The sequence below is a fragment of the Monodelphis domestica genome, chromosome 2 (assembly GCF_027887165.1).
Source record: "Monodelphis domestica isolate mMonDom1 chromosome 2, mMonDom1.pri, whole genome shotgun sequence".
Taxonomy (NCBI): Eukaryota; Metazoa; Chordata; class Mammalia; order Didelphimorphia; family Didelphidae; genus Monodelphis; species Monodelphis domestica.
This window is the reverse complement of record NC_077228.1, coordinates 520,684,568-520,696,382: the sequence shown is the minus strand read 5'-3', so window position 1 is coordinate 520,696,382 and position 11,815 is coordinate 520,684,568. Positions and strand designations below refer to the sequence as shown.

The 11,815-nt window shown below is 42.5% G+C and overlaps 1 protein-coding gene across 48 annotated transcripts in view; it reads left to right on the top strand.

The window, feature by feature from the left end:
• GTF2I (general transcription factor IIi) overlaps window positions 1–11,815 on the top strand; it is a 106,131-nt gene that overhangs the window by 92,845 nt on the left and 1,471 nt on the right. For 12 of the 48 annotated variants that reach the window (XM_056819738.1, XM_056819737.1, XM_056819731.1 and 9 more), the window contains 11 exons: window positions 228–293; window positions 629–812; window positions 1,505–1,557; window positions 2,402–2,539; window positions 5,004–5,081; window positions 5,450–5,533; window positions 6,501–6,684; window positions 8,950–8,978; window positions 9,889–9,930; window positions 10,569–10,610; window positions 11,135–11,213. In XM_056819738.1, coding sequence (XP_056675716.1) covers window positions 228–293; window positions 629–812; window positions 1,505–1,557; window positions 2,402–2,539; window positions 5,004–5,081; window positions 5,450–5,533; window positions 6,501–6,684; window positions 8,950–8,978; window positions 9,889–9,930; window positions 10,569–10,610; window positions 11,135–11,196 — 962 coding nt within the window. In that variant the 3' untranslated portion in view covers window positions 11,197–11,213. Of the gene's footprint in view, window positions 1–227; window positions 294–628; window positions 813–1,504; window positions 1,558–2,365; window positions 2,540–5,003; window positions 5,082–5,449; window positions 5,534–6,500; window positions 6,685–8,949; window positions 8,979–9,888; window positions 9,931–10,568; window positions 10,611–11,134; window positions 11,214–11,815 lie in introns of all 48 variants that reach the window. The other 36 variants (XM_056819747.1, XM_056819746.1, XM_056819740.1 and 33 more) reach the window with 5 other exon arrangements.

Sequence of the window (11,815 nt, the reverse complement as noted above, 5' to 3'; positions counted from 1 at the left end):
ATAACCTGTGAAGGCAATGCTGGAACATTTGCTTTTGTTGGTATTTCACTTCAAAATGAGAAAGTCTCCAAAGCTTTTCTCACACCAATTTTAGTGGGACTTGAGGTGTTCTCAGAATGCCATTGAGATTCTCCACAAGGATCACTCCCTCTCATGCTCCTGGGCTCCTGGGCAGGTCACTGAATTATGGTGGCATGACCTGACTATGTTCTTCTCTTTCTTTGCAGAGGCCTGGAATGCTAAAATTACAGACCTCAAACAGAAGGTTGAAAATCTCTTTAATGAAAAGTGTGGTGAGTGTATTTTAAAACAAAATAAGTACTTTCTGGTTTAAAAAATTTTTAAGATAGTAGCCCAGATCCCAAGTATACTGTCCTAGAATGTTTAATAATATATCTACAGATGGTCCTTTCACTCAGAGATCCATAAGTATCCATTTGGTTGCTCAGACTCTGTGTGCGTATAGATTTGGGATCTAGGAACTTTGTCTGGCCATGACCCCTTTTTCTTCCAGTGTCCTCCTCTCCCTCTCTCTCTCCCTCCCCATTTCTAAGTATCATAGTCCATGTGGGTTTAGTCACAGTGCTCCATGATTTTAGCATTTGCTCAATGTTCTGTTCTGTTTCAGGAGAGGCTCTTGGCCTTAAACACCCTGTGAAGGTACCATTTGCATTATTCGAATCTTTCCCTGAAGATTTTTATGTCGAAGGCTTACCAGAGGGTGTGCCATTCAGACGACCATCAACTTTCGGCATTCCAAGGCTGGAGAAGATACTCAGAAATAAAGCCAAGATCAAGTTTATCATTAAAAAGTATGGGAGTGAAGCTGATCCTACCCCTTCCATTAACTATGTTTTGGCTCACTTCCTATGGGCCATAGCTAGAATCACCCTGGTGTTCTTCTAGTTTGCTTTCTAAGGAATTAGACCCAGTGCTAGTTAATGTTGAGGTCCAGTGTTCGGCAATGGAAAAATGATTCAAAAAGGCACTAAATATGTCTGTCTAAAATCATAGGAAGGCCGTGTTCTCAAGGCCTTGCCCTTTAAAGCTAGTTTGGGTATCTGCTTGCTTGGGAGGATTAGGGTACATCTACAACTTTTCAGCCCTTAAAAACAACTTAGGATCCAGTCTGGGAAGACTTGAATGTGTGTCTGAAGAATTCTTTCTGATGATTTGGAGGGTATATAAACATTGTAAAAATGAGGAGGGAAATTGTAATGCTTATCATTTTAGCTGACTTCTTCAAGACTGGTTGGTTGTGTGATTCAGGAGAGAAGACTAAGGAGTTGAAAATTTTAAATATTAAATGATTTTTGGATATCACATACATAACATCCCTGGTCATTCATTACTAAAGAGCATTAAGTCATATGACTATCAACAAAGATTTATATATTTGTTTTGAATATTTGGGATATGAAATTCCTTAGGCTAAAGTTTGCTATTGTTTGAGTAATTACAGTACCATTTTACTGATTAAAATTGCATCTTACCTCCATCTTAGGCCTGAGATGTTTGAAACTGCCATTAAAGAAAGCACTTCCAAAAGCCCTCCAAGTAAGTATGATTACTAATAAGAATATTTGATGATTTGGGGTGTTTTTTTTTTTTTTAACAATCTGGGTTACAAAGATAGGGTTTAAAATTCTGCTCCAGTGGATCTGTGATCTCATTGATCAGGGCATTCCCTCCAGTGATGCAGATCACAATTCCTTGGTGCCTGCCCATCCCATGGACTCTTCCATGTCCTCCTGCAACTTTCCCCAAGGGCATGTCTGCCCACCCTTCTGGGGGCCTTCCTCATGGTCTCTTTTGACCCCATGAACATACCAACGAAACAAATGGGCTGTCATGTATTCTTACTCCAGCCATGTGACCAGCCCCTTCTGTCTTTGAGTCTTACAGTTCTTTGTTGACATCCTTTATACCCCTTCTCCATCATAATGCCTTGTTTGGGGTGTACCGCAGCCTGCTCCCGCTTACCAGGTGCCTCTCCATGACCCTTGAAGAATCCTCAGCTCCAGTTCTTAGGAGACTGTAATGTTCTATGGTTGACTTGCAGCCATGCAACAGAATATTTGGTATTAAAAACATAGGCCTTTGTTTCAAGGAGAAGTTTGGCATCATTAAGGCAACTGCAATTTCCCAAAGGCCATCCAGCCTGCTGTCCTACTACTCAATTCAGCCCAGGGTAGTATTCCTTTGCAGTGTCTGCCAATCTCTCTCTGTATTTATCTGTATCTGTACATATAAATAAATAGAGGCATGAGATGAACTCTAACAGTTCTCCACTCAGCTGCATATTATAGCTTAGATAACCGTCCTTCTTCATCCACTTGGTTTTTCGCATATGGATGGTGGCCAGGCCAAATTCTTTCGAGTGATTCTGGATCTCATTTAGGAGGCTCTGCAGTGTTCTCGGGCTTGATGAAATCTCCACAGTGTCACCCACAAAAAGGACCAATCTGGAGGACTTCACCATCTATAGGGAATCCCTCTTTGACTTCGGACCCTGCGCTGGATCTCCTCCATAACACTGGTGAACACCTTTGGCGAGCATACATCTCCTCTTTTATGCCTCACTTGATAAAAGGATCAGGGGGTCAAACACGGTTATCTCTGTTATATCTTAAAAAGAATCTTGAAAATTTTTGACACATGCATGGGAGATGCTTTGTTGGAGGAGAGCTTTTAAGGTGCCATTTTGCTCTATTCCAACAAATGCCATTTTATTAGTAGCCCAGTGGGATTTTTGTATTCCTTTCCTCTTTTCAGCCTATTATGTGATGATAGATTTAGTCTACTGTAAAGTATTTTTTCCAAAATTCTGATTATTCCCTTTTGATACCCTCTTCAGGCATGCCCTTTGTTACATGTTGGGGCATAGATTATTATTCTCATAAGAAATGCATATATTGGGAAAGTTGTCAAAGGGGTTGCCTTTTGGGGGTAATAATGACTGAGGATGTTTTGCACCATTAGAAAGTCTTCCCTTCCTTTAGAATGAATCCTTCAAAATTATATTGCTTCCAGCAACAATCTCCTTTGTGTATATATTTGCTCTAATCCAGCTGCTTCTCCTCTTTCCTTCAGTGCCACTTATATGTCCTCTAAAAGCACATCCAAAATTGGGATATTAGATCTGAGTCCAAGCATGGCGTCTTTGCTGTCCCTCAGTGAGGAGCAGCCACTTGCTATCTTGCATCTCTTTTTTCTCCTCTTTCCAGTTTCTTCTTTAAATGCCCTCAAAATGACTTTGCTTAGTTGGATCTCTTTCCAGTCTTTTTTTTTTATTAACTGGTTTTCCTCTCTACTGCTTCTCACTGTTTTATGAGGGCACATTCCTCCTAATCTTTTGTACTAGACTTCTCCATTAGGTTTTAGAGGCAAGTTCATATTTGAAAAGTGTCACCTTTGCCTATCCATATCTCTTTCCTACTGTTTGACCAAGCGTGACATTTTTTAAGGCTCATTTGGTCTGCCTTGATAGACACTAGATATACATTGGATAAACTTGTATACAAAATTGTAATAACTTATGATCATTGGCCTTCCTATCATTCCTGTTTTTGTATTGTAGCGTCAGCACCTTGTTTAAATAGGTCAGGTTGGAGTTATTTTGATTTAATTTCTTAACTTTTTCTCCTTTTTTATTCCTTAAGCTTTGTATTTTTGTCTTTAACAGTAGTGATCTGGTTATATATATATAGCTGATTAAGGAATGACTCTCACAGTGGTAACAAGCACATACTGTCATTTAAAAAATGTTATTCGGGAATTTCCTTGGACTTGCTTGTTCTCAGAGAATGATCCCATGATGCATATGTGTGAGACTTCTGGATAGTCTCCAAGTCTTTGGCCTCTCTCATTCTCCATTTCTGCCCAGTATTTTCACTGCTCTCACCTGTTCTGCCTTTGCATTTGCCATTTGCATGGAAGCCACTAAGTGTCAGTACATAGTGATTGAATTTGGAGACTCCGCCCAAGTTCTTTTACGAAGTGTCTGCTTCTACCCTGTGCAATAGAAGGTCTTTTTTGAAAAGAGTCAGTATGGGCTTGTGAGCACAGAGTAGTACCATGGGAGATGGTTCCTCATAAGGATATTTCCTATTGCCTTTGAACGCCTGACAGTACTAATAGCCACAGCTAAGTCCTTTCGTTTGTCTTTCTAAGGAGAACCTGTGACCCATCCATTTTTCTGAAAATTCCTTCTGTCTTCTAGTTTTGTTTATCAGGAAAATGGCACCGAAGATGTAGGTTGAATTCTAGTGACCTGTTTTCATCACTGGGCATAGATCTCACATTCTGGGTTTCAACCACCATGTTAATCATTCCAAATAGTCTTATAGCTGTGAAAGGGTGTTTCTACTTTTCTGCTGTGTGGCCACCTTTACTGCTGAAGCCAAAGGAAGGGGCTCCATGGGCACCATTTTGAATCTGGTTTGGTTCATAGGTTGTCATGGCCAAAGCATTCATTATCACATGGCCAGTTTCTGATGACTAGTGAGCCTTTTCAGAGACTAAAGTCGTCCTTGAAAGATGGGCAGAATCTATTTTATGGGACCACAACTAGAGTCTTGGTAGCAGGACAAAATTTGCTAGAACTTCCTATAGCCTTCTGGAGTCCAAGGTCACCTCCAAAGCAGGATGAGGCTTCAGAGGGAGACTTTGTGGAGTTCAGTCATCAATTAAATGAGATTGATCCAAAATTAGAAATCTCATTGTCTAGTATTGGGAGGAGTAATTTTCATTTTTTAATTCAGTACGTACTTTGGGGATGATATTCCATGCACACCAGTTTATTTGGTAAAGTAAAAGATAAGGGAAGGCCACAGACTCTGTCCCCTAGATACCCTGCAGTCTTATCAAATAGACTGTGTCCATGGAAAAGAATCATTTCCTACTGTGCTATCCTAAGGGAGCATTGGCCTTAGAGAAATGCTTAGGAGAGATGTGTATACATTCTTCTTGGGTGAATCTTAACTCTGAGTCTCTATTTTAAGGAAAAATAAATTCAGCCAATGTCACAACCACAGCAGCAGGAGTGGAAGACCTCAACATCATTCAAGTGACAATTCCAGGTATGATTCTTGTTTGTTTTTTTCTTTTTTCCTGCTTCTTATCCAGACTCATTTACCTAGTTGGGTCTCCTGGGCTTTGTGACTGAATTGATGTCATGAATGACCAGCCTATAAACAGCTCTGCTGCCTTCAGGACAGAGATTGAGGCTGCAGCCTCTCTTGAATTGATTTTATAATTTGAAACATTGTTCAGCTTGATTTAAATTTAATACCCATTGATCTTCCTGTAGTTATAAGAGATCACTAGCAGTGTTGACTGTGACATCAAGTGTTGAATTTAAACCATCATGTACTCACTGGGCCTTTTTCTGTGAAGAAGTGTGCATCATAGCTTTGGGTTGTTTTTTTTTCCTTTAAAATCTTATTAGATGATGAGAGTGAAAGACTGTCAAAAGTGGAAAAGGCTCGGCAGCTGCGAGAACAAGTGAATGACCTCTTTAGCCGCAAGTTTGGTGAGTTTGGGGCTTTGCAGGCCACGGCTGGGAATTGATCTCATTGGTATCGGGGGTTTGAGGACTCCATCCCAAGGTTCTCCTAACCTGGGCCACAGCTGGAGGTGGTGCCCAGACTGCTGGGCTGCCCTTTAAGAGGCAGGGCCCTTCAGACTTAAGGAAAGGAAGCTCCCAGGTAGTCCTTTGCAAAGAATTTCCTGGCTGTCCTGTGCCTCCCACTGAACAGTGCTGGAAAAGGCAGCAGAGACTGAGAAAATCCTCCTTGTGTTCATCAGCACTAATTACTAAGACAAGTCTTAGTGGTGTTGGATCCCCTTGATACTTCATGAAGGGAGAAGTAGCAACAGCCAATGATGACTCTGCTTTTACTTTCCTCATTCTGGAGGAGTTGTGGAAGGAGGAAGGATTATACAGAGAGTACAGTGGGGTTGAGGATCCTTCACACTATGCCAGGCACTTTAGAAAATATCTCATTTGATCCTCACAGTAACCCTGTGAGGTCATTGCTGTTATTTTCTCCATTTTGTAGTGATGAAACTGAGGCAGACAGAGATTAAGTGACTTGAGTCCAGACCCAGGGACACACAGCTAGGAAGTGTCTGAGGTTGGATTTGACCATGGGTCTCCTGCCTCCAGGCCGCAGTGCTCTATCCACTGCACCATGCACCACCACATGATCTCTTCAGTTGCCAAAGCTTTGAGCCTTGACTTTTCTCATCTTTAAATGGTGATGATATTTTCTGTGTTAGGTGGCTTATGTGAAATTATGATGAAGTTCACTCTTTAATAGCTAATAATTAATTCATCTTTGGCAAATAAATATAAAGGGCTGTGGGGATTCTTATTCAATGATATATGTCACATACTTGAAAATGGAAGGTGATTTCTTGAAGGGGAAAAGCTAGATAATTTCATTTTTTAAATCCTGAAAAACTGTCTATCTCCTGCTTTGTGTTCTCTATCTCAGGTGAAGCGATTGGCATGGGCTTTCCTGTGAAAGTCCCATACAGGAAAATAACCATCAATCCTGGCTGTGTGGTTGTAGATGGGATGCCCCCTGGGGTTGCCTTCAAAGCCCCCAGCTACCTGGAAATCAGCTCCATGAGAAGGATCTTAGATTCAGCAGAATTTATCAAATTCACTGTCATTAGGTAAGTCTTCTAAAAAGTTGTCACCAGTAACTGTCCCAAGAGTGGCACCCGCAGATAAAGGGGAATTCTGACATTGCAATTTCTGTTTCCATGAAATTATGAGGGCATCTGACCCCATGGGACACATATAATCCTCACTGGGAGCAAAAGCAGAAGTCAATGGTATATAATCATAATTTAGAGTTCACTTATTGTGCTCCTCTCTTAAAAACAGTTTCAGCACCCAATGAAAGACTTGGGTATATGAGGCACATAGAAAGTGAAGACCAGGAATGGCTCCTCTTCTAGAACTTTTAGTCTGATCTAGGGCTGATACAGGCATAATAAGAAAGCGACCTCCTGAGGACTGTTTGAGGTTGCAGCTGTGTAGAGGGAGGACCACCTGGAGGAGACCATGAGACTTCATGGAGGACTGAATTGGGTTTCACTGATTGGGGAGGGTTTTATGTGGAGTTTCTTGCCAGAGCTGGGATTATGTGGGAGGTCATCATTGGGGAAGGCTGCTGAAGAGTGACCAGCAAACTGATAGATAACATAAAATTAGTCTGGCATCAGCGGGAAGGTGGATTATAGGAGCACATATTAGCTGCCCATATCTTTGTGGCTGTTTAGCAGAGTGGGACAGAATTAAATGATGCTATCTGGGGCTGGTTATCTGGTATTTTCCTGACCTTGCCCTGAAAGGAACCCAGCACATGGCTTCGCTCCAGACTTGGCAAACCCCAACTTGGGCTGCACATATTGTCCTGGATCTCTTGCCTTTGTGGCGTTGTGGCTCTAGGGTTGTGTACTGGCTGCTCTTTTGATCTCTGGAATGGTACCTTGTGCCTGACTGTGCCCTTCCCTCCTCACATGCTGCTTATCCACCTCCCTATCCCCCAACAAAATGGTGGCACAACCTATTGTGCTGCAAACCCTCTGGTAGGAACATGTGGAACTCTGGGCCTCAGTGATCACTGCCCCCTCACCATAGTCTACCTGTTGTAGATGGAACCCAAAGACTCAAGACTTAAGGAGGTGATGGAGCCGTTTGATTTTGGATAGGCGCCCCTCCCCCGTCCCCCCCATAAATTCATCCCTTGACTTAGGAGGGTTCTGAGCCCAAAGAGAATAATGGGAATGAACTCAAATCACAGAATTGGAATGTAGGAAGGGATTTCCTCCACTGAATATCTCATTCAATGCCATCTGAAAAGAAGTCCCTACTATAAGCTACCCCCTAAATAGGAGTTTCTCTTCTGTTTGAAGATCACCAGTGGTAGGGGTGGGGTGTAAGTTTGTATGCAAGTCCTATCCCTTGAAGGAGCTTTTGCTATTTTTAGTCAGCTCTAGTTATGAAGACATGTTTCCAGACCTTGGTTGCAATCTTGCCCCGTTTCAGTTTCTCCCAGTGCCCCTGGCTCTGCTTTGTCTCCCTCTCTGCCACAGGACAGTCCTTGATTCCCAGATCTTTTTCAGAGAAAACTTGCTGATCACATGTGCCTCCTGCATCTAGACACATAATGTTCATTTTGGGAACTTGTGTTTAACACCATGTATTTGACCCTATTTTTATCATTGGTTATTTTCCCATCTTTTTGGAGTTACCCTGATGCCCTACCCTGGCCAGATCTGTTGAAACTCTGTCCCCTTAGCACTAATGTCCTCCTGTGAGGAGCTAGGCTGGCCCAGCCCAGAGCAGCCTTGCCTCAATCTGGGAGAGTATGACTGGCACACCACTGCCTTCAGGGGATGGCCACTGACTTACAGCTGCTACTTGCCTCATGTAGGTTTGAATCTCTTTGGGGGACACCTACATTTTCCTGCCTGTTCCCTTGGATCTCTATTAATCTTGGCAACCTTCTGCTTTTTGTCCCCAAAAGTCTCCTTTGGAGCAAGGCATGGAGCTGATGGTTGGCCCGTTCTCTCTGCTTATTAAAAACCCTTCTCATCTCTCATATCAGTCACCACCTAGATTAGGATGATCTCAGGAGTATAAAGCAAGGTCTGGTTGGGTGCAAGCAGTAGGTGGCAGTTGAATCTTGGTCACTGAGACATGAGCTGTAACTGCTAACACTAAATTTGGATATGAGGCTTGGGATGGACAGTGATGCCCAAGAAGGAAGAGCAAGTTGGGGATGGGAGAGGTGGTGAAGAAGGGTGCAAAGGCAGATTCTGGGGGCAGGGATAAACTCCTTTTTGAGTAAATTGATTTTGGATATGTTTAAGCCTGTATAGAAGAAAGATGGCCGTTAAAACATAAGCAATATTGCCTCTCTTTTTCAGACCTTTTCCAGGACTTGTCATTAATAACCGTGAGTATTTCAGGCGATCAAAGACTGGTGTTGGAGTGTTGGCTCATTGGCTGTGTGTGACATTTCTCTGGAGTCTTGTTGCTCTGTCTCTGCACTAAGATGCACCCAGCACCAGTCCTGAAATAGTGATTCCTTTTCCTCTCTATTATTTGTGTATTTCTGGAGCTTGGGTTTTCTGGCACTTAGGGCTTGCTGGTCTGACGTGGTGGTAGTCTCCTCTCCCCTCGATTTTGAAAGTTTAGCCTTTCAATAGAGCTCTTTAGGGAAAGCCTAGGGAACACTCAGGGGGATGGTGGAAGACCATAGGATAGTGGGCATAGTCGGTCATCTGCCAGCCTTCTGTGGGCTCTGAGGCATCTTGGACACAATAAGGAGGGTCAGGAGAGAGTCTGTGCTGCAGCAACAACTTCTTGTTTCCAGTGGTCATTCCAAAGTTTGATTAATAGGGCAAAGACCACATTGAGAATGGTGGTGCCAGCCTTGTTAGGTTGGAATGCATGTTGTATGATCAGGGTTAATACTGGGGCTTATTTGTTAGATGTTGGGCTGAGTCTCATTTTTTGACTGGGTGTCGTGTAACACAAGTTTATAGTTCAGCCTGACCATGTTCAGATTAAAAATGCTGCTGCCTCAAAAGCTCCTACTAGATTTCACACCTCTCGGACTACAGCCTGTAATAGCTCGGCAACATTCAAATTGGGCCCACATTCGAAAGTGTGTCCTCGGCCCCATACACGTACCTGTGTGTATATGTACAAACAATGGAATGCCTCAGATTCCATCAGGTTTGGGCAAAATAGATTCCTGGTCTGCCCGTTAGTGTGGCTTAAACAAGAGATAAGGACACATTACAGGCCCTGGAGATGTTTTCTCTTTTAAACTCATCCAATTCTGTCGCTTATTTTCCCAGAGTTGGTTGATCAGACTGAATCGGAAGGCCCAGTAATACAAGGTACGTGCAATAGTCAACTACAGACCCCGGAGCAAAGATGAGATGCCGTAGTTTAGGGCCAGTTTGCCATGCGGCCAGGAGAGAGAGACCCTTTTAGGGACCTCGTCTTTCCACCCTCTTTAAGTGGTTGTAGCCACAGTGGCATGTGTGCCTTGTTCCACTGGGGCACTTAGAAGGGCCAGAAATTTGGAGGGGGACACTGACAGGCTGGAGGTGGTTAGAGCATGCTGCTAAGAGGCAACAGCATTTTCTAAAGTGTTCATTAGTCTGAGCAGCTGCCTTGGTCACACATTCCACATGCCTCCTATTGCTTTTTATGGGTGGCCAGTGGGAATGCTTTCCATGTAGGGCAGGGTTCTAAGGGTGCATTCACTCCTCACATAGAATGGTATATGCAGCTGACAGAATCCAGGCTGCTGAAAGTCTCATGAAGGAGAGTTATTACTTCATTTTGCATGTTTTCTAGCTTTTGCATACATCATTGTAAGGGAATTATAATTTTTGATATGTCACTTCTCATTTTTATATCTTATGTGGTATATATCCCTTTTATCATATACATAATTTTTATCCAACATCTATTGTAAAATAACTTCTAAAGGCATTAGAAAAAAAAGTTGTTTCTTTTCTCTATGCAGAATCCACTGATCCAAGCCAGTTGGAGGTTCCTGTAACAGAAGGTATTCAAGTTTAAAAGAGGGAATTTGTGGCCTCTGTTAATGAGGAGAAAAGAGGATTAGGGGGTGGTAGACTTTGTAAAAAGTATTTAAGAAGGACCAAATGACTGTTGTGTTCTCTTGTTTGCATAAATAATTTTTTTTTAGCATTTTTTAAGATACCTGAAATGCTGTGTAATTCATTTGGGTCCTTTTGTTGCCATGTTTTCTTAGCCATTTTAGGGATCTTAAACACAATATGAAGGCTTACATACATGAATAGCTGTTGCATAAATTGTACAGTGTATTTCTCTATACCCAGAACCTTTTTTCCATAAATAAACACCTAAGACATGATGAGTTGATTTTATTGCCAGAGAAATAGTTATTCCCTTGAAAATGTTACAGACTTTTGATCATGTTGAAGTTCTTATTACATCACAGCATAATATAGTAAGCAATTTATTGTGAGGGGTGCATTGATTCATTATATTTGCTTTCCTGGCAGGATTTAAGTGACTATTGTCTTCTATTGTCTTCTCTCTCAGTAGATATTAAGGAAACAGAAGGAAGTTCTCAGATCAAACAGGAACCAGACCCAACGTGGTAGACCTCTTCATTCCTAGGGTAAATGACCAGCTGTTGTGTGTCACATGAAAAGGAGAGACTGTGTAAAGCACTTTATAGTCCCTAGAGAGTAGGCTTAGCAAATGGTGTTCTGATTAGAGAGGGCTCGGCCAAAGCTGAGAGGCCCCTAGCCCCAGCCCAGTTGGAGTCTTCTTTAAAATGCCCCTAACTCTATGGCCTGAGCTTGGTTGGACTCTGGCTGGATACGTGCCCACCCTGGAGCAGGGTTGAAACCTCCCTCCCTATTTCAGCATTTCCCAGAAATGCTGGGAAGAGAGGCCTTGGTGGATCTAAGTATGGATGCTGGGCAAGCAAGCCACCTCGTACTGCCTGAAGGCCAGCTGTTATGTTGATCATCAGGGAAGCATCATCGTAACTAAGTTCTAGTGAAGGTGCTTTTCTAGGTTAATATTTGGTCCTTCCTTGAAAATAAGAATTGTGGTTTTTCTAATCAATGATTCTGCTTGGATTCTGATAAATTGGCGGGTTCTTAGAGAATATAAGCCCACATAAAGCATAGACATGGCACTACATTGTCCTGAAGTAATAGCCCGAGTCTTGGTTCCCTCCCATCCAAGAAGAAGGGTGATAGCTCTGGTCGA